We start from the raw sequence: 23,191 nt of genomic DNA, 5'->3' as shown, positions 1-23,191 counted from the left end.
ACATATTTTTTCTTAATCTAAAAGTGTAACTAAAATCTGTTTGAATAAAGGCAGGTCCTATATGTTATCAAACACTCCAGGGTGAGCTGGGGTGTTGCTCAGTGGTATGGTAATTTGCCGAGCACACAGGCAGCCCTCGGTTTGATCCTCGGTGCCACTGAGCCAAGGATAAAGGGAGAAAGTAAGAGGGAGGAAAGAAGCAACTCAATGCACAAACACATCCCATGCGTGGAAGTAGTTACTCTTGTAACACTCAGCGCACAAACACATCCCATGCATGGAAGTAGTTACTCTTGTAACAGCGCACAAACACATCCCATGCGTGGAAGTAGTTACTCTTGTAACACTCAGCGCACAAACACATCCCATGCGTGGAAGTAGTTACTCTTGTAACACTCAGCGCACAAACACATCCCATGCGTGGAAGTAGTTACTCTTGTAACACTCAGCGCACAAACACATCCCATGCATGGAAGTAGTTACTCTTGTAACACTCAGCGCACAAACACATCCCATGCATGGAAGTAGTTACTCTTGTAACACTCAGCGCACAAACACATCCCATGCGTGGAAGTAGTTACTCTTGTAACACTCAGCGCACAAACACATCCCATGCGTGGAAGTAGTTACTCTTGTAACACTCAGCGCACAAACACATCCCATGCGTGGAAGTAGTTACTCTTGTAACACTCAGCGCACAAACACATCCCATGCGTGGAAGTAGTTACTCATGAAACACTCAACGCAAAAACACATCCCACACAGTAAAAGTAGGTACTCATGTAGCATGAGGTTCTCATACAAAATAAATGACTCAACACAAAATAAAATATTTAAAATATAATTTTCACATAGCACCGTTGAAGAAAGTATCCCCTCAACACCATTTACCAAATGTGATTGGCTGTGCACAGCAGGGACACATTATTCTGCACTGAGAACACAGACCCTGCACATTGTCTAGGTTTGAACCCCCTTTCAGGTGAATTCTTATGGATGACTGGGGTTCTACAGGCTAGAGAGTTAGCTTGGCAGAGCCCAGAGTACCTCCAGCACACACTAGTCACTGCTGCTACTTGGAAAGCGTATGGGATTCTGTAGTCTGGTCTCCTGTTTCTTACCATGTGCATTCCTTAGACATTTTCCCCAAAGCTGACCCTGTTTGACCTGAGAACATGACCACTGTCATAGACACTTCATCAAAGGTAAAGAACAGAAATCTATCCTTGCTATTGTTGTCATAAAGACCAGCTACAAGAGTAGAGAAATAGCAGGCGTTATCACACCTTTGAAAAAATTTGAATGCATGCATTTCCACTAATAAAATGACTACCAAGGTATTCTGCTCAGCAGAAACCCCATGGCAATGTGGAAAATTACCAGGGAAAGCAGTGGTGCCTTGTGTCATTGTAAACGGCCACATACAGCCAGGCCACGCTGGACTATTTTGCATCTGTAGTAAGACATCCACCTGATTTCTTGACACACACAGTGAACTGATGTCAACAGTCAAGCCTTCTTGTCATTCCCCGCACAGCATGTGTGTACGCTGGGGACTTCTCTCAGGAAGGAACTAGTTCAGAATCTGCTACCATGGTCCTCATTCTGTTCTCCAACTCTAGACCTAGTGACGGCCGGGCATCAGGCAGAAACCTTCTATATGTGTGTCTCGACTGTGAACAACATCATACCCACTGTGACTTGATATCACTTCCCAGCCCCTGGCCACCCCTCCCAGATCCCCCCCACCCAGTTCCCCATCACAAGCTCACCTTCTTCATCTCCTTGGGGCTGAGTCTCCAATGCTGGGGCTGCAGCATCATCTGAATTCAGAACGGAAAAGATTTGCAAGGAGACTACAATTATGAGAGTAAGCTAAGTAAGTGTGCATCCAGGCTGGAGCCCAGGACTTGCAACCCCCCCCCACACACACATACACACGGAACCCCACCCCCAGAACAGCCCAGCACAGAGCAAAAGCCAGCGCCAAGGGGCCCGGACAGTAACATTGACCCACTGTCTTACGAACTGCTACCCTCAACTGCTACCGGAACCTGAGCGCCCAGGCCTACCCCGGGGGGGGGGACTCTGGATGAAGTTCTAAACCATCGGGGCAGGGGCCATTATAGGGCAGTGAGGGGCTAGTGGAAAACTGAGCAGGAGGGCCCCGCTCTAGGAAAGAAAACCTGGTCTGCAAAGGCCACAAGGTGGGGAAGAGGACAAGGATCCACGGGGATCGTGGCGGGAGCTGAAACCCCATTCCTGTGTGTGTTCCTATGCAGGGGTCACTTTGGAAGCCACGATCTGGTCCAGGAAGACCTCCCTTCCCCTTGTGTCCCTCCAGACAGTTATCAGTGGAGTGACAGAAGGCTCTAGGGAGTAGTCCGCATGGGAGGATGCAGCCTGGGAAGGGTCAGGCTAGTAAGGGGGTTGGTGGGAAGGCAGTGTGGACACTGGGAGGAATGGCCCGGTTTCTTGGAGGAATTTACTAGCCACCTCCTTGTGGAGTGATTGGGCAATTGGTCTCTCTGACTCCCCCCACGGTGTTTTCAGGCAAGTCTGCCCCAGACATTTTGATACAGTAATGTGACCCCACTGTACCCTCCTGCTGTCTAGAAGCCCCACACGAGGCTTTTAGGGGAGCAAAGGAGAATCATACTTTTTAGCCCTTTAATCATAAATAATCTCTTGAAACATTTGACTGTCCAAACATCAAACTTGCCTAATGTTTGCAGTGGCGATGGCATGGGGAAGTTTGCTGTTGAACTATTCTATTTTCTAATGAAATAAAATTAAAGGGATAAAGCATTTAAACCAAATTTAATATTCCAGGTATCTTGAAAGATCATAGGAGAAACTTTTAAACAGCACGTGTGAGCCTCCTGGGGTTTTGGCAAAAACACTCCTGCTGGCGGGCAGTTGCTAACAAACAGGTAGGTCATCCTGACGGGCCATTCCCCAAATCACAGGGTCCCTGCTGACTGAATGCAGGCCTGGCTGCCCAGAATGAGGTGGGCACGGTTGATGTCCAGGTGAAGGTGGAGTTGTGCCCAGCCAGGCCCTGTCCATTCCAGCTCAGGACCCTGTGTGGGCTGCTCTCTACCCAGCTCCCCACCTGCCCTTGGGATGCTGGGTCTCAGTACCACATGCCCATTGGAAGCTCTAACTCAACTTAAACAGAGGGACAGTCCACAAAATGGGAGAGCTATGCTTTCCCTCCACATTTCTGCCACGTCTCTCTTTTCTCTCTAACCTGGACTGTTGCTTTCTTAACACGATCTGACTTCGAGTGTGTGTCCAGAGACCAATGGAGCTCAGTTCCAGGACCAGCTTGTTCCTTGAGTTCATTCTGCGTCCATACCCCAACTCCCTAGGGGTGTCCTCCAGTGGGCCCCATGAGCATCCCCATAAGGAGATGCTCACGGGCCGTGGAATCGTCTGCCCCTCCCTACTCTCAGAATCAGATTAATTTTCTACTCACAAACTGAGTCGCTTCTCTTCTTAAAAAACAGCACTGGGAGCAACCATTATCACCTGAATATCCATCTTTCTTTTGAGTGCAAACCATGTCCTCTCGTGCCTTCCTGCCCCAGCTGGAAGGGCACTGCTTCCACGCAAGGCTGCCTCGTGGTTCCTCCACCACACGCATACTGTACCACAAACCATCCTCCCGTAAGTCCTCAGGTGTTCCCTAGATGGAGTGATCTATGACGGTGCCTGTTTCAGACTCCTCAGAACATACCTCAAGCCTCTATGGACACCCCAGTCCTCTCTGCTTCTGCCCCCAGGCCTCTCTGTACGTATTCCATGCATGGGTCTTAACACTAGAAAGATCTTTCTTCCAAGGCAGAAAGTCCAGTTCCTGGCCAAGAGACTTTCAATTTATGCCTCGGGAGTGGAGTTGAGTAAACTCAGTTCTATTTGTCTTGTCTTACTATTGCTTCTCTTTGTCAGGTTTATTATACTATGACCCATGGTAGAAAGAAGAGTAATGGCTATGGTTATGTAAAAACAACCAAAAAAAGTTCATTTCATCTTGGAAATGTCTCCTGACTTCAAAGACTTAAAGCAGAATGTGTGCCCCGGGGACTGCGTGGATGGGGAACACTGAGGAAGGTCAAGGAACAAGAAGACAGATCTGCCTAAGTTGTCTCAGTAGGGAGGTTATAGGATGGAGGGAGATGAACTTAGCCATCAAGTGGCCCCTAAAGAAGTCAGCTGTCCTGTCTCCCCCTCAGAAGAGCACCTGCTGTGGAGAAAACTGTCACCTTCTCACAGACACTATCAGTGTCCTCAGTAATTCCTATGGTGTGGAATGTGTGAGAAGCCAAAATATTGAACCTCTACTCTCTTGCCAAGTGCTTCTCTTGATGTCCTCCAAGTCACTCAAAACACCTACAATAGAACTCGGTATACATATAGGAACCCTGACATAGCCACAGCATTGCCTGACACATCTACAGCTGAACACAACACACCTACAATTGAACATGACACACCTACAGTTGGACATGACACACCTACAGTTGGACATGACACACCTACAGTTGAACATGACACACCTACAGTTAACATGGCACACCTACAATTGAATATAGTTCACCTACAGCTCAGCCTGACACATCTACAGCTGAACATTGACACATCTACAGCTGAATACAACACACCTACAGCTGAATATGACATACCTACAGTTGAACATGACACACCTACAGTTGAACATGACACACCTACAGTTAACATGACACACCTACAGTTGAACATGACACACCTACAGTTGAATATAGTTCACCTACAGCTCAGCCTGACACATCTACAGTGGTCCTCATAGACCCACAGTCATATCTGAACATGCCACACCCACGGTGTTACCTGACACATCACAGTTGTCATCGTATACTGCAGTACTATCTGACATTCCTGCAGCTGAACACACTGACCCACAATAGTCCTGAGCCCCTTTCATGGGTTCCCACACAAACTACAACCAACACCTGAGTGTACTGCCAGACCCACAGGTGACATCCATGCTTCTGGAAGATCTGGGTAAGTTTCCTACCTAGTTCAGCTTTAAACTTGAGGGTCACTTAAAGGTGTAATCAGATAAAAGCTTATATACCATCATGCAAATTCATTTCAAGATAGTTACCTGCTTTTCCTGCGCCTTCCCGCTGGGGCAACTTTTCATTTATTGACCCTAAGAGAGGAAAATAAAGGGCAGAGTTGTAACACCCTACCAAATGGTTTTTATGAATTAAGGAAAGCAGCTCATAATTACATTTGATAAATTCAAAGTGCATTCTCAAGTTCCAGTTAAATTACACACATCAACTGGCACCCCCGGGGGTGGGGATTTTTACCCAAAGTGGTAGCCCTGATAGAACAGGAGAGTTCCCATTTCTGAGGCTTTGCAGCCAAGTGTGGAAGGTCTTTACACATGGCAATCTATGCACCTGAAAAGTATCCGCAGTCTCCTTGTCACCACGCTTCGCCCCGATGACTGTTGGAGCCAAGAGATACAGACAGAGGGTACAAAGCTAAAGGAAACCAAATCCTTGGCTTCACCTTGTCTGATTACAAAGGAAAACCATAGACGTGTCTTTTATAGAGGGAAACTGAAAGTCCTGAGGGGTGTGAAGCTCTCGGGACAGTGAGGGACTCGGGCCGAGGGCTCCTTGCTTCCCGCACAGACAGACAGACAGACAGACAGACAGACAGACAGACAGACAGACAGACACACACACACACACACACACACACACACACACGCTGCGGGGGCCTGTATTTCTGCTGAACTTGTCTCCCTTCTGCGTGAGCGCCACCCAGTCACCAAACTTGCTCATTTGATGCCGCTCCGTGTGGACAGAGATCTCACAAGTCTGAGGCAGTGCTCCCTTGTTTCCAATGCACTGAAACGGCATCAGTTACCAAATTCTCCCACACTGCCGTCTGCTCAGAGCATCATAAAAAAAAACAAAAACAAAAACAAAAAAAAACAAAACAAAATAAAACAAAACCTCTGGTCAGACCAGAGGCTAACATGGTGTCCCTCGGCAAAGATGCCTTTTCTTTTCAGTTGTGGCTATGACACTGAAAGACAGATCACTCATTCTATTAAAAGCAAAGCCGGGCATTGGTGGTGCACGCCTTTAATTCCAGCACTCGGGAGGCAGAGGCAGGCGGATCTCCGTGAGTTCGAGGCCAGCCTGGTCTACAGAGCGAGTTCCAGAACAGCCTTCAAAAATAATACAGAGAAACCCTGTCTCCAAAAACAAAACAAAAGCAAAGGCAACTAGGTGCTATTTCTGTTACCGACGTTTGTTGAAAAGCTGGGCGATGTGTTGGGAGACACAAAGCCAACTGATTCTGGGGCTCCAGGAAGGCAGGAGGCAGCTCTGAATGTCTTGCCCTTTCCAGATGCTGCCTAAGCCACACCCCAGAGCCCATAGCCCATAAACCAGGAGGCCAGAAGGACACCTGGACCGCCTGCGCAGAGGGAATGGCCTCGGCGACTCCCACCTGCTGTGCAATCTCTAGAGGATTCCGCAGAGAGAAGCGACACTGCGGGGGGGGCGCACCACGGGTCTCTGCACACACTGCACATGCGTCCTGGGGCTGACCCCGGTACATAGGCTATCCTCTGCACTCCCCCATCTCATGCTTCCGTGGTCAGGCTCAAGCCAGAAATGAAGAGACAGCGCTTGCGTTAAGGTTTGTCGTCTGTCCCCAGAAGTCTTCAGGTGTTACTCTTTACTTAAGTGATGTATAGACTAGGACCACTTTCTTACACAGGGCCTCTTAATTTTTTTTTCTTTTCAGAAAATGTATTAGAATACCTAGGGGAAAGTCCTGTGTGGGCTACGAATGGCAAAGGGAAGTTCACCAGCGCTCTGTTAAATTAACTTTACAAAGCTGTGCTAGCTGAGGCTGGGGGCCACCTTATTCTTTACCAACCTGTTGAAAGATCTGGTCTAATCTAAAACCCTTTGTAGTTTATCCCTGGGTCTTCCGCACCTGAAGTAAAATACTCTGGGACAAGAAAGCAGATTGTGTCAGCAGAGATGGACATGAGAAGATTCCAGAAGAGACCACATACCTGCACAGTCCTGTCAGAGTGGCCACGAAACTACAGGTCACAAGTTTGGACATGTGAAATTTTGTTATTAAATGGACAAGGTGGGAAGTGGCTGTCTGCTCGCCTGGCACCTTTGGTGTGGTTCTGTCTTGCGGGACAAGATCTCTGGCCCTGCCTTCCAACAGTACTATTTCTGTCTCTCTAGAGAGAACTGAAATCTGGAGCCTGCTTCAAAGGCTGAGCTCTGACTGAGACCCAAGTGGAGGCTCTCAGGATATAGTGACGCTAAAAGCCCTTCCACGGGGAGGTGTCTGGGAGGTTATTTCCCTCGCCGCCCTTGCAGAAGACCCGAGAAGTTCTAAGCACTCACACCGGGCTACCTACTTGTTAGCCCAAACTGTGGCTATCTGGGGAGGTTGGCATGCTGGAAGCCTGTGAAGAAGGCTGACTTTTTCAAATTCATTTAAAAAAAAAAAAAGGAGTTGGGCCATTTCTATCTTGATCCCTCAAGACAACTGTGAATCGTCATTCAAAATAAACATAAACAAAAAATGTTTAAGGCGATTGGGATGTCAACTGTCATTGATAACTTGATTGGATCTAAGCCCCTTGGGGACCCCTGTGAGGGATTTTTTTTAAATCAGAAGTGGGAAGGCACGTCCTAAATGTAGACCTCACCTTCCTAAAAACGGTGGGCTTTCTGCCTTGTTACCTTTCTGTTGCTGTGGCCACTGTTGGCTACATTCCTTTGTAGATGCCAGAGCCATAGCTTCTAACTTATCTGAAGACCAGGGATGACCCAGGAACTCTCCAGGCCTCTGGCACCAGGTAGGAACTGTGGCGGCATCGAGCCTCACAGACTGATCATCAGCCACTCAGCTCTGAAGACAGCCACTGTAAGACAACCTGGATCATATCATGTAAGCCAATCTGACAAGTCCCTCCTGCTCTGTGTCCATCCTGTCATCCTGTCCCCTGTGGTCACTGCAGGACACCTCCAGGCTAGAGGTGCGGTCCGTGTGGAGTTGTAAATTCTCTGCCCTGTGCCGTGCTTTCCTGTGGCTTCTCTGACTCACACAGATGTCAGCACCGTGGCACCAGTGAGGGAGACGGGGGTGTGTGTATCTGTCTGCTCTGCTGTTTATCCTACTGTGAGTCTAGCATTCTGCAGTGTTTTTATCCTACAGACACCAACAGACCCAGCCCCTGGGTATGTTTTTTTACAGCCGGTCCTGCTGCGTGCCTGCCACATATCTGCAACAGACGTCTGTGTTTCTCCAGGGTCCATCGCAGAAGGAAAGAGCTGGAGCTTAGTGAGTGGCAGACAGACTGCCATGGATGGCCCGTTGTCTGTCCTTACCAGCTCACCACGGAGTCACCTGCTGTGTTTCTGTCTCCGGTCCTGTGTTCTGAGAGCCCTACTGGGCTTCTAACCTGAGCTGCCCTGCACCAAGACACAAGGACACCTTCCTCTAGAGAATGCTGCTGCTCTGACTGCTTTGGAACTGAGGTACTCTGCATCCAAGGCTGTTAACAAGCAACTGTGACTGTTCATGCCAAACCCAGGTCTTCCTGGTGCAACTAAGGGGAGAAGGACTTGAGGAGGGGTCCTTCACCATTCCACTGGATGCAGACAGACCTAGAAGTGACATCCGCTCCTATCCCCACCTGGCTGCTACAGAACTTGGTAACATACGGCTCTAATAAGCACACACAGACACAAATTCATAAATACACACGTCTATGCACATACACATATGTATGCACACGCGTACACACATACGCCCGGCGTAAACATGCACACGCAAGCATGTACACACACATACACACACACACTTTCTAACAGAAATTTACTGTCTTCTCATCATTTCTGCTCTAGTATCTGGCTTCCAGTTTTACAGCGTGCCTATAATGATGAATTTGGTGTGAATTTGAAGGTAGGAAAGTGTGTTACTAAATTCTGAAGTTCTACCCTGTTTTAACGGGCGATTTATAACTGGAGGACAGTACACACCACCCGTACTATATGTCTGCTGGCTGCTGCTGACGTGGGCATATCCAAAGCGCAAGCTCCCTGCAGTTTGCAGGTGAAACCAGGGCCGTCTAGCCTGCCGTCAATCCCGGACCAAAGTAAAGCGGCACCCATCACTCCACTACTCCACCGGGCTGCGCCACCATGTAAGAAGGAGTCCACTGATTTATATAAAGACACATTGTTAATTCTGTCTCTGTTTGGGGCAGGGGTGGGGGGTGAGCATTGGGATGCTCAATTCTCCCACAACCCTCCCTTATTAAATTTCAAAACCCCTCAGTTGTTCCTCGCAGCCCAATAATGTTAAGGAAATAATTCCAGCCGCCAAGTTCACATGAGTTTGCAGAAATGAAAGTCTCACATGCTGCTCCGAGCGACCCACAGACTCATCAGTCATTCCAACGTGGCGGGGAAGGACGTCAACCTCACTGATGAGGGAGGAAACAATCAGTTAACTACACTACACTATACACACACACACACACACACACACATACACATACACATACACACACATACACACACGCACACGCACACGCATACACACACAAAACAACCCCTCGAAGTGGGGCAGCACATCCCAAAGAGCCCTGCCCTGGCCAACTTGAGATTTTTGCTTGGTTTGTTTGTGGAGACAAAGTCTTCATACGTAGTCCAGGCTGGCCTAGAACGTCTCCATTCTCCTGCCTCTGCCTCCAGAGCGCTAGGGTGACAGGCGGGGGCCGCCACACTGGGCTTAAGCTTTTCACCTCCTGACTTTGCTTCCTACCCAAGAATTACACACAAGGCTTTTTAAGCAAAGAGCCCGGCTTTCCCCCTCATCTTCCATGCCAAAGTAAGCAAAGCAATGACAGTGGCGTTGTTTGCACGCAGTGGTCACACACCGCTGACATCTGGTAGGAAACCTGGTGAAGTCTGTGCCAGAAGCAAGGGCTGTTCCCGTGGCGTGCAGCACCCCAGCAAGCGAACACACGGTGCCAGGCAGGCTCTTTCCCGGAGAACTCAGCTTTTCAGACGACATGGCTAGCCTCACGGATACCGCCATGCCTTCTGCCTTCTCCAAAGAGAACTGCCTGTCACTCAGATGAAAACAGAGCTATACGGGATGGGACTCACACCCAGACCCCCACGTGACTCCATCCGTTTCTATGTCATGCATTTTTCCACCACACGTCTGTACAGGAGCTAGTCAATGTAATCATCATTTTGAGGGGATGTAAAAAAAAATAAGTTGTTTCTTCATCGGTTTCAGTGGCGTAAACAGCTTTGGGATAAAACAAGCTCATCTCCATACTGCCTAACACACATGTCACGCGGGCTTCAGAGACCAATGGTCATCAAAATACAGGACTTGTCATATGACACTAAGGCCACTGAAATGAGCTCTGACCTCTGCCCAGTCCCTCTGCCTGGGTCACAATGGCAACCAGAATCTCATCAGGCAATGTCTGCCCTTAATAGAAGATGAATCTGACGGTTAACTCCAAACACTAACATTGCAACCCTTAAACGACAGACTTGTTTTATGCCTGTTTTCATATTACAGCCCAGGAATTTAGATGACAAGATCATTCAGCTTCATCAGACAGTCTCCCCAGCAAGTTAGTCAGGCCCTGGCTGGAGATCGTTTTCACATAAAAAAATCATCTGAATCATTTATAACCTTTTTTGGTAAAAAGAATATTAATAGAAAAGGGACCATTTTATAGACTGGGCCTGCCAGCCTTGTTACTTCCAGTACATCAAGCTCCCGTCTGAGTAATAAAATATCACGCATAAACGTCTGGAAACCGAACTGTGAGGAATGATCCACTTTCTCTTTGAAAACCCATGTATATAAAAACGGGATCTCTTTTTTGCTTGCTTTGGCCAAAGAAAACAATGGGTCATTCAAGCCTGTGACTCTCGAGCCTCCGTGGTTATATTTGCAAATGACTCAAGCCCGGTGTGTCCCAAGGGTGAGCTGTCTGTCCCCTGCCACAGCATAAAAACAACAGTCCTAGGTATTTTCCTTCAGGTCTACATGGAGGGATGTGTCCAGGGAGGTCGCCCCCTCTCTCTAAAGTTTCTTTTGACTGGTGCACAAATACGAGTGACGTGACCAAGAGAGACAGAAGGTAATTTTCCGTGGAGCCAGCGTTAGTCAGAGACCTACCAGGGCACCTGGGTGTCTTGTGGGCCACAGCGGTGCCGCTGATGGGCCTTCCGTTTGGTGTAACGCACCAACAGTAACCCGTGTAGCTGTGACACTGGACCTGCAGAGACAAGACAGGAAGGTGAGCTAACCACAGGCAGCTCTCCTGCAGAGTCGCCTCAGAGGCCGTAGGACGGCCAAGGGGCTCAGGTGATGCATTTGTCTGCTTAGATTTCTCCACGGATGTGTGGAGAAAAGGGAGCCAGCGTGCTTTACCGCAATGGCGGTGAGAACTGGGACCCAGCTTCACAGAGCCTCAAGCCCTCTCACACACACGGAGGAGCTAGAAGGTTCCCCAACATCTTTCAGTGAGCCCATGGCTGACAAGTGTCCAGCCATGAAGACGTGTTTCTGCAGCACCTTCTAGGTCCCCCCAGGGCCTTCAGGTGACTACAGCATAGGTGACATCCAACGGTGCCAGCTCCTCCCCGTGTCATTCCTCTGTCTCCCAGATGTCACACGACTGTGCTGAGACTGGTGGACTACCATGAGATCATAGGTGTTGATGACAGAATGCTTTCACTGTCCCCAGAACCTACTATACTGTGGCATACTGATAGTGCAGATAGCTCTCTCTCCCTCCCCCTCTCTGTCTGTGTCTGTCTCTGTCTCTGTCTCTGTCTCTGTCTCTGTATCTCTCTCTCTGTCTCTTCTCATCTCTCTCTGTTTCTCTCTGTCTCTTCTCATCTCTCACCCCCCCTTCCCCCTTTCTTTCCATAATAGTGCTGACTCCTGTCATTCAGAACCAAGCTATTTTTGACACTGAGTTTGGCCAACATGACCATAGGCAAGCCATGACTTGAGGTAGCAGCCTCCAAGTGTAGATGGCATGGAGCTAAACTACAACAGAAGCCAGAGCTCAGCCAGTTGACCAGGGCTGATGAGTCTCGAGGACTGAACTGCCCATGCCATATTCATGCCACGCAAGGATTCACACGACACAGTTGTGGTTGTAGACACCTGCACTAGCTGGGGCTGGGGTCAGGAACCCTACCCTTACGTGTCTACTTACACTGTGAGGCTCCTGAGCCCAGCATCTCAGAACAAGATAACTATTTGCCACTCAGCAGCTCAGGCTCCTCCCCCTTCACCCTCCCTATCCCCGGTACCTCAGCCACAATTGCCCAGGCTCAGACGTATCCCAGCAGCGTGAGTCACCTGACTGTAGGTGCCGTCATCATTGCACTCTGGGATGAACACTTGCTGGAACTCCTTCCGGGCCTGCTCCTGGGTGTACTTCCTCTCAGCCACACATCTGGACACATCTGTGGGAAGATCAAAGCAGGAGGGGAAGACAAACGTGACATTCTAAGACACAAGCATGATGGGGGAGGTGTCCTTTTGTGTATATGTTTGCCTTATTGGTTGATGAATAAAGCACTGATTGGCCAGGCAGGAAGTATAGGTGGGACTAGGAGACGAGGAGAATTCTGGGAGATGTAGGCAGAGGAGGAGTTGTCATGGGAACCCAGGAAGAGAGGATGCGAGTCAGTCATTCTCTGGTAAGATAAGACCATGTAGAAATACATAGATTAGTAGTTATGGGTTGATAATTAAGATAAAGCTAGCCAATAAGAAGCCCGAGCCATCAGCCAACAGTTTTATAATGAATATAAGTCTCTGAGTGTTCGTTTGGGGCTGATGCGGTTGTGGGGCCAGGCTTGCGGGAAAGAATGCTCGGTACACAAGCAGAAGCTGTTGAGGATGCTGCCCACCCCGCTGGGCTAACAAGGACCACCTAGCACAGCGGGTGCCTCCCTCTCAATCCCACAAGAGCTAGGAAGAACACATTCATTTCCACACTGTGTGGAAGGGAAATGGAGACTGGGAACACCCCCAGAACATGTCTGTGGGGAGCAGGTAAGTCTGACCTCCTGAAAACAAGATGCAGGATGAACCCAGATGCACATGGGAGCCCAGAAGACTCAGTGCAATTCATCGGAGGCAACCGACTTAGAGGCAGGTGTTGGGCCCCTCACAGCTTAGGGCCTGACATCCCACTGTAGCCCAACACCTGGCAGAGCAGAGGCCTCCTCCACAAGGAGTCAAGACTCATCTCTTTCCTCTGCATCTTGGTCTCTAGGATCTTAAAACCTATACCAAACAGTCAGGGAAACACAATGATAAAAAGCTAAACATCCCATGGTACATGTAAAAAAATGAGGATGTCTCGGTGATTTATTTAGTGATGGGAAGCATAAGGACTCCAGGGACTTGATGACTGATTAAAAAAACGGGAAATTTCTAAAGCATGTAAGCAGGCTAGTCCAGGAGTTGAGTGGTGAAACACTGCCTCTGGACATCAGGCCCTGGGCTCAGCCCCCCATGTGAATACAAAAAGCTCATTCAGGGCCAGCAAGATGGTTCAGTGAGCACATGCCAACAAGCTTACTGACCTAAGTTCAATTCCAAGGACCCACAAGGTGAAAGAAAAAAATAAACACAACTCTTATAAGTTGCTCTCTGATCTCCATTTGTGTGCTATGGCATGTGCACACACACACACACAGATGGATGATGGAAAGACAGACATGCATGCAAATAACTATAAATAAGGTAAAGTACATTTGATTTCCCTCTAGATGGAAAAAAAAACGTTTCTGCACTTGTGAACACAACAGCACAGATGAGTTAAGTCCTCATGGAGGGAGAGCAAAAGTTTTGTCTTTCCCTCTCTCTTCTGTTGACCAGAACAGGACCTGGTGGGTGTCATTTCAGATGCCAGCAAGAAGGCTTGGGGGTGGGGTCTAACACTAACTGTAACCCCATCTCACGATGCTGCAGAGAGGGTCACAAGTCCTAAGAGGCAAATCCACCAAAACACTGTAAGGTCTGCCACCATGTGCTCCAGGCTCTGGGGACAGCACCGCAAGTCCCCACCTTCTAAAGTTTGATCCCCGCCCCCCAGATCACCACACTGAATGCAATCCTGGAAACGGTCAGTTGCCACATTCCAGTCTCACGGCGGAAGCAGCCAGGGTACAGGTCAGGAGCGCTGCGGCCTCTCGCCTCCAAGAGACACCTCATGCTAAGCCGCCCTTTCCTCTTCTCTCCACCGTTATTCCCTACAACCCACACTCTCATTGTGGGTACTGACCACAGGCACCGGCTTTGACATAGCAGCTCTGGGGGACATGGGTGACTCTGTAGGAACTTTCCAGACAAAGCTTGCTGAGGGTCGTCCAGACTTTCTCAGAGCCTTTCCTGTGTCATTGGTACATCAGACACCAGTGGTGTGTGGTTGTCACAGACTTGCACACCTCAGAGGTACCCTCTATCTACTCCAAGCCTCCAGCTTTCTTGACCTCTGGCCCGGCATCTAGTGCTCCTGGTATAGAGTTTAGCCATTAAATCGTGTGTGTGTGTGTGTGTGTGTGTGTGTGTGTGTGTGTGTGTGTGTGCGCGCACGTGAGTGCTCGCAAGATTGTGTGTGTGAGAGAGAGAGATAGAGAGAGAGACAGACACAAGAGAGAGAGAATATGTAAGAGAGACAAATAGACAGAGACAGAGATTATGGGAAACATCTGTGCTCCAGAGAATCCCCCTGTTTCTGTCTCCCCAAAGTGGGGATTATAAGCATACACTGCTGTGTCTAGCTTTTATGTGGGTACTGGGAATTGCACTCAGGTCTTCATGATTCTAAGGTATCCCTTTACTGAATAAGCCATCTCTGAGGACCAGCACTTGGTTTCAATGCTGTCTGTGTTCACAGAGAAGAAGCCATGAATTTGCTGGCTTATCATTATTATTATTATTATTATTATTTTAGAATAACTTGTGGCTTCTCTGTCTAAAAGGAAAAATGATAAAAGCTTTAGCTTTCAGGATCACAGCTGGGGAAAAGAAAGAACCAGAAGTTATTCCTAATACTTGAGCCATCGCAGAACATTCCAGAAGAGCATAATTTTCCTAAATAACTGTGGGCTTCATCCTTGGCTTGAACTTCTCTAAGGGCTTCATATCATCCCTGTCTGTTCAAGCCCTTCTCACACTTGAAACTCTGTGTAATGGGATGTCCATTCCAAGTTCACGGCTGGCAGGTCCCAAGCTTGTTTGTCACAGGAGTCAATGACGAAAGTGTCAGATACCTACCACCCCCTGATGGCCAAGGCCACCTGCCTGCCTGCCTGCCATGCCTCACTCCAGACATTTGCTTCTAAGGCTGCTCTAGGTCTCCTCCAGGGAGGTCCAGCCTCCCATGGCATAGTCTGTGGGGGATTTGCAGTCCGAGACGGCAGTATCTCCTTGTATTCTTCCCCTGACTCTAAACGACTACGCCCCTGATACACACAGCCACACAGAAACCAAAATTCTTACACACCTTGAATGTTGCATTTTTTTCCAAACCTAAATTCTCTGTCAATTCCCGAAAGAACAGAATAGAAACGTCGTTTTATCTGAGTTTCACCGACTGGTGTTAAATTTATCTTATTGTTTTTATTCTTTATACTTACTACTTTAGGAAATAAACAGCTCTCCTTTTTAGGGACCTTGTTAGTTTACTCTGGGCCTTTTGTTTCTGTGAATATTGAATCCTCAAAACCTAAGCAAAAAATAAATATGGCCGTGGCACCACCGAACGGTACATAAAAGCTCTCCCTTTAGCCATTTTCCAGTTCAGGTCAGTGGCATTTACTGCATTCCTGACGTTGGGTGACCACAGCACCCCGCTGCCTCCATCCTCTCTGGCTCCAGGACATCGCTGTCACACTGGAAAGAATCCTGTGTCCAGTACACAGACGCCGTCCACCCTGGCCCCTACTCCATCTAAAGATTTTCCCTACTCTGGACATTTTGTACGGAGAGCCACACGCCCGCACTCTCTCACAGCGAGCCCCAGCTGCATGATGGGCCAGGCCCGACGTTTCCTGCTTGGTTCACCTTGCCGTCCACTGACAGACACTGGCTGACCTCCACCTTTTGGTGCCATGTACATGCCACACGGAGCATCTGCAGGTCAGTTCTGAATGCCTGCTGTCAACGGAGCATCTGCAGGTCAGTTCTGAATGCCACTGTCACATCCTCTGAGTTTAAACATAGAATTGTTGCGTCACAGTTGACTTTGTGGCTGGTGGAAGAGCTGCCGAGGGCTTCCACACCGGTGGAACTGCTTCCCATCCCCTTGACATGACAAGGGTTACAACGTTCCACCTATATGTTTGGCAATATTTATCTCTTCCCTCCTTTTAAACTGCCCTGGCCGTCATAGCAAACACCACTCTTGGTACCTTTGAAACTGTGGTCAATGTCTGTGCCCTAGGAAAGCTCAATTTAACTAGAAATTCCGATTTTAATGTTCTCACTAGGGCTGGCGAGATGGCTCAGAGGTTAAGAGCAGTGACTGCTCTTCCAGAGGGTCCCAGATGTGTTCTCAGCACCCACATTTGGGCAGTTTGTAACCGTGTGGAACTCCAACTCAAGGAGATCCAACACTCTTATAGAAAGGAGACAGGTTTTCACTGCCCACAGGGTCCCACATACTCTCTTCTAACTTCTGTTGGCAGACACACACACACATACACACACACACATACACACACAGCACATACTCACACAGATACACAAACAAATATGGAGGCATTCACACAGACACATACACATAAGAAAATTCCAGTTAAATAAATCCACTAATAATTTAACCATCTAATTGTATGTAACTCACTTTTTACTAGAACAGAGAAAATACCTTTGGTGTAAATTTAATTAGACATTTTGGAGACATTTTGCTCTCACCTGAAAGATCCAAGACTTTACAAATAAAACAGCGAGGCACCATTGACAACATCCAGACAGAAGCTTTTGATAAATTGTTGATTAATACTAATACGTTTGGAAACAACTTTTTCCTCCCGTTCTCAACTAGAGAGTAAAACAGATCCCAGTAGGGTCACATGATTGCTTGCATATAAATTTATATTAGCCCAGAAACTGAGGTGCTTGTTATGAAGAAGCAATGAACAAAGGTTTGCTGTGGTTATTTCTGCTTTTTTTTAAATTTAAATAGGAAACAAATAATTTTCCTTCTTGCTGAAACCACTCAAAAGAGAATCAAGTGGTCGTTGGAAGAGATGGCTTCTACCAATGGATCCTAATGAGAAAGGGTTGCAGCAGAACAGTTGGGAGCACTTTCGGAAGGACAGCTCTTGGTCTCTGGGCACGGCGGGCGGCTCCTTCAGGGACCCCTGTTCAGCAGCAGGTAAAGAACAGCATTCCGGGGGCTCTGCTCACCACCGCCCCACGCTGAGATGTCGCATGCCAATCTACAGACCCTGTCTTGACTGGCTCTCTGTCACTGCGATCAGCACCATGAGCAAGAGTAACTTGGAAAGCAAAGGGTTTATTACAGTCCAACATTGGGGGGAGGCAGGACGGGAACTCAAGCAGAAGCCAGGACGTGATGCACACTGCTCACTCACTTGACCCACATGGCTGGCTCAGCCTGCTTTCTTAGAGCATCCAGAACTACCGGCCCAGGGATGGGGGCACCCACAGTGTGTTGGACCTTCCCACAGCAATTATTAACCAAGGAAATGCCTTCAAGGCTTGCCTACAGACAACCCGATGGAGACATTTTCTCAACTGAGATTCCTGATCCCAGATAAAACTAGCTAGCTTGTATCAAACTGATGAAATTAACACACACACACACACACACACACACACACACACACACACACACAAACTAAAACAGAAGACCAGGACAGCCTCTAACACGTGTCTTGGGGGTGGCTAAATGCCTCGGTGCCTTCTAGAATGGGACAGGGCAGGGCCCCCGAGACTTGGGAACTGGTGTGGCAGACGAAGAGAACAAGATCTGAGTCTATGGGTCACTCAGTTGTCATGGTTACTGCCATGGCCGGCCCTGTGAGCTCTCTAGGGTCAAGAGATGTTTTCACTGCCGTTCCCTGTGACTCCGTGTAGTGGTCACAGAAATGACAGACGAGGAGAGCCTGCCTTTGAAGTTCGTGGCCTCAAATAAAGGCAGACGCTGTGTTCCCAAGCTGTGATACTTACACTTGACCCACTCGTAATTGAAGGCCAGGCTGGGAGGGGGAGGGGGAAGGGGGCGGAGACAATACTGCAGGGACCCTTGGCTTGAAAACACACTTCCCATCCATACAGCGGGGTGCTGTGTTGGGAACCAGAAGCAGACCACACTGTTGTTTCTAGAAGCAACGAGCTAACACAGCTTGTCCTGCACTGGTGACCGCAGAACTAGAGCTAGTCCATTCAACTTCCCGGGACAACAGCAGAAAGAGGTGATCATAGGGTTAGAGGGACGGAAACAAGAATTTCATCCTAGGTGCATAAGACAGAACATAAAGTACAGAAATGGGAAGTGCCTCGTCCAGTCACCATTGTGAAGGGGCGTGAAGACAAGAGATGAGTATCTCCACCACGTGTTAAGAAGGAGAGATGGTTTCCATAGCGTGTAAACAAGGGGTGTCTGGCCATCGCCATCTCTCCCACAAAAGGCCACGCCACTCCCGGCGCATCAGAATGGATGGTGCACTGCTAGGATCTTTCGAGTGGGGGGGTTGACCGCCAACCCTCCCAGAGGGAGAGTCTGGCTGGAGGCTGCCTGTGAGGGCTTCTCCTTCCCCTGGAAGCTGCACCCTGGGATCGCGGCTGAGCTGGCGCAAACAGGGAAGGCATTTCCATGGCTTTTGCTCCGCGTTCCTGACAGCGGCTTTCGGCTGGGAAAGGGGTGAAGTCCCTGGTGGTGACCTCTCCTGACTGTGAAGACACAGCAGCAAAGGAAGTGAAGCATGGTGTAGGCGGGGCTCCAGCAAGAGACCAACGGGCAGGGCGAGGGTGCCCTAGGGCACAGCTGCTTGCTATCTCAGAAGACTGTCTACACCCCTGGGGACAGGCGCTGGACAGAGCAGAGCCACACAGACCCTCCCGCACTCTCGGGAGCAAAGCTGCTAAGCACACCGTCTCCCTCACGCTACGCACCCTGCATCCACACCGCGTACGCGCGCATGCTCACGCTCGCAGCGGCGCGCATCCACGCATCCACACCTGCGCACACGTACGTACGCGTTGCCCCTCACCCCCCTGCACTGAGCTCTCACGGACAAGCCGTTTTCCCACGGTGGACTTGCAGGTGGGTCCGCCCACCGCGGCAGCAGCCAGCAGAGCCATCCAAGCTATTCCCCTGGGCCAACGACGGCCCCACATGAGACTGCCTGCCTCCTAGCCTGCCTCGGTGTCTCCTTTACCATTCGCTTGGGGTTGTCTTCAAAGGTCATGAGTGTGCGCCGAACAGGGGGGCAGACGTTGGGACTTGTGTGACCCAGTTTCTAGTTTGCTAGTTGCCTATCAGTCGAAGTGTGTGAGAAGTATTTTGGAAACAGGAGACCTTCAGATGGGGAGAGCTCCCTGGGTTTATGTTCTCTCTACTGCTTGTCTCAGAGGGAGACGGATGTGTTCTCCACTCCACTGTCCAAGGATCCCGACTCTTGGCCCTACCCCCTGGCTCTGGGTCCTCTATCTTGAGGGGCTCAGAATGGCTGGAGAGCTGAGCTCGGGTGGAGGCTTACGAGTCGATTTTTAATCTCTGTTCGATAACGATCCTGAGGGCACCGTGACCTGTCCTGACAGTGAGAACCATGAAACATCAGAGCAAGGACAACCTTTTATTCCCCTCATGGGGTCGTCGGCCTGTGGCCACCCTGTGAACTCAGGCACCTTGGGCCTTCCCAGTGGCCAGGGCTTTTATCTCTCCTATGCCAAGCATCCTGACACTGATAACTGGTGGGCACATGAGTCCACTTCAAGCCCTTGGTCTAGAGACCTTCGAGAGAGCTGTTTTCAGAAATCTATTATAGCTTTGTTCCCAGAAATCTCAAAATAATTCCAAGGCTGCCTAGCATGTGGCCTTTCCCGTTATTCTCTTCTTTTATTTCCCTTCCTTTTTTTTTTCTTAAAAAAATCAGTTCCAAAGATTTTGTTGAAAAGAAAAGCAGCCATATTGGTCTCAGATCAAAAGAAAAATATTAATGTGTTTGCTGGGTTCTGAAAACACAAACTCCACAAGCTTCTATGAGAACACGAGAAAAATCCATCCGCCTAAACCACTGCAATTCCAGTCGGGGTCAACATCAAAACATGACATGAGACACGGACAGCATTTTAATCCTATTTAATTAGGTGCGGAATAAAATATTTTAATTGTTGTTTCCAAACCAGCACACACAAAGGAGACAGTCTCACAAATCTGTCACCCACAAAATACGTGAAAATGGCCTCAAACTACTGATGCCCAGTTGGAGTTGGATGCTCTACAGCGTGGCCAGTCTTCACACCGGCAGAACACGGGGAAAGGCTGGGTGGACGCTATGCTCCGTGAAGGGCAATAAAAGAAAACTTCATCACCTCCTGCCTCTTCATCTAGCTCAGGAGAGCGGGGCTCGCATGGGTCTTGTAGAGTCCACAGCATTTGTTGTCTTTGAAAAAGGAGTGAAATTGTCAGTCCTGGTACAACTCACTCTGTGGCAGCCAATACTGTGCCTGGGTCTCACGGCTTGAGGTCCATTCCCATAAGCCATCTCTCCCATGGTTGACATGCAGGCCAGGAGACGCTACCTACTGGACTTTAGGGACCAGGTAAGCAACACCTGTGGTGTAAGCCACCCTAGGCAAAGATCCCAGCCCCTGTGTTAATTCCTTATTCCCACTATGAGCCAGGTCCTAAGTGATACCCGGTAGATAAAATTTACTCAGCACAGACAGGAGCAAATCTTGGGGTCTCATCTATACCCCAGTGTACCAGAGGCGTGTGATGCCCAACCTGTCTTTAAGAATACATGTGTGGAGGGTACCCTCTCCTCCAGGTCTGCATTTTCTGCCCAGGCTGGCTGCAGCCCCACATAAACACAACTCAGAAGGCTGCTGGAGTCTGCGGTATTTTTATTGTAATCCTCTCTGTGTAAGCTGAACTTGCTTTGGAGAGGTGTCCCATTTTACTGCTTTCCCATTGTGATTTAGAGGTCTCGAGTTTATGATATAAAATATTTCCCCCAGGAAGGGATGAGAACTCCACCAAGAAAGCTATCCAGGGACAGAAGGCTGCCTGTAAACAGTAATGACACCGGACACCCTGAGGGAACAACTCCTGTCCACTTCTAGCTGACCCCTGTCACAAAGAAATCGAATCGTGTCCAGAACCAGCGAAAGTCCAAGTCCCAGGGAGGTACCCCGCACTGAGGATGGGAGAGCCTCCCGAGTCCCCCTGGCCCTCATCACATTTGTCATCCTGTTACTGGCCCTCGGGAACCATGGCAGCAGCTGCTCTGGCTGACCATTTCCTTGTGGTCCACGAGCAGGATATCTCTCTGGGGCCATCCAAGAGTATGCGGCAGGAAGCGGCGACGAAAGACGCCAGCCAGGCTTTGTTGGGGTTACGTGACCACCGCCACTAACCACCATGCTCACTTCACTGAAAGCTAAGGCCTCCTCCTAGGCAACTGCTTCTAGAAGCCTCTGTCAGAATTGCATCCTGGTATTTAAAAGAATTTTCCGTTTGTTCCTTCTGGACACACAAGCAGAGAGAGCCACGGCCAAAGCATAAAAATCACACCTAAATTTTCTTGAAGTCCGTGTGTCTAGCACTGCTCTGACATCAATGAGGGAAAGGCATGGAGCCGGGTATTGACAGCCTCTGGCCCAACGCCCTTAGGGAACCCATTAAAACCCCCGAGGGCACTGTCTCAGGCACGCTGTCTCTTCAGGTGACTTAGAATGCTGGGGAAGAGCGGTGTGCGGAGTCGCAAGAGTAGAACCACACACTTGACTCCCTGAATTTGACAAGTATCCCTGAAATAAAAATTTGATCTCTACAAAAGAAAAAAAAAGCATTCGTTCGCTGCTTAGTGGGAATCCAGTGATGCTTCAGGGATGGGACACTGGGAGATGGAGTAAGCAGTACTTTGGGGTCTGGATAGCGATAAGGCAGCAAGAGGCACAGCCTAAGCACGGCCCCACGCACTAACGTGGACCACCTCGCCTCTTCCTGGTGCCATAGGCAGCATCCTGCCATCATGAAACCCAGCCGCCTCAGAAGAAGGTCCGGGGACAGGCTGGGTGGCCTCCGTATCTGAGCCCAACTGAAAACACAGCGCAGGGCCACCCAGAGCACAAAGAGGAGGCTGCCCGCTCTCAGCCTGCAAGACGCTGTGAGGAAACACAGCATCCTGTGGTGTCCGCTGGGTACCAACCACCTTACTCTCAAGGGACTGCAGGGTGGGACGGAAAGGGACCATTAGGAAGGGTTCTCTGAGACCACGGAGCACCGCTGGAGGAGTCTTTCCAGGGGGAAGGAAACAGTAACTCACCAGAGTCATCAAACCCTGAGAAAAAGTCCAGACCTAGAGCGATGCTCTGGTATCCATTAAAACAGAACCATGGATGACCCACCTGAATGTGCTGAGTGTGTGTGTGTGTGTGTGTGTGTGTGTGTGTGTGTGTGTGTGTGTGAACAAGTACACTTGCGTGTATGCATGCGTATGGCTGCGTGCTCATGGGGTCATACGATCATGTACACAGAAGTATGTGTGTGACTGCTTGTATGCTCCACAATGAACACAAATTAGATTTTCCTCATTCAAATGTCCCCTGAGGAAATTAAAACCAGTATTCAGTCTACTACAAGCTACACCCCCGGAGACAAAGGGCAGTAGAGCAAAGCAATGACGCGGGCCAGGCAATGACGGGTGGAAGAGACTCAATAAGCTTTTTGGGATTTTCTTTAGGGATTGGATGTTTAAGGGTGAATAAAGAATAAAGAATGTCAACCGTGCTGGTCCACAGTGGCGCATGCCTTTAATCCCAGCACTCGGAGGCAGAGGCAGGCGGATCTCTGAGTTCCAGGCTGGGCTGGTCTACA

The 23,191-nt window shown here is 49.2% G+C and overlaps 1 protein-coding gene across 2 annotated transcripts in view; it reads right to left on the bottom strand.

Moving 5' to 3' along the window:
* The window catches only part of Smoc2 (SPARC related modular calcium binding 2), a 119,119-nt gene that overhangs the window by 53,154 nt on the left and 42,774 nt on the right, over nucleotides 1-23,191 (bottom strand). Inside the window, exons 3-6 of one of the 2 annotated variants that reach the window (XM_040728162.1) lie at nucleotides 12,460-12,566; nucleotides 11,263-11,362; nucleotides 5,150-5,197; nucleotides 1,773-1,856 (exon numbers count right to left, since the gene is read on the bottom strand). In XM_040728162.1, coding sequence (XP_040584096.1) covers nucleotides 1,773-1,856; nucleotides 5,150-5,197; nucleotides 11,263-11,362; nucleotides 12,460-12,566 — 339 coding nt within the window. The remainder of the gene's footprint in view (nucleotides 1-1,772; nucleotides 1,857-5,149; nucleotides 5,198-11,262; nucleotides 11,363-12,459; nucleotides 12,567-23,191) is intronic. The other variant, XM_040728163.1, reaches the window with a different exon arrangement.

This window comes from Mesocricetus auratus, unplaced genomic scaffold, assembly GCF_017639785.1.
Source record: "Mesocricetus auratus isolate SY011 unplaced genomic scaffold, BCM_Maur_2.0 Super-Scaffold_100018, whole genome shotgun sequence".
In the NCBI taxonomy this organism is placed as follows: domain Eukaryota; kingdom Metazoa; phylum Chordata; class Mammalia; order Rodentia; family Cricetidae; genus Mesocricetus; species Mesocricetus auratus.
The sequence above is the reverse complement of the archived record's forward strand: the minus strand, read 5'-3'. Positions and strand labels throughout refer to the sequence as shown.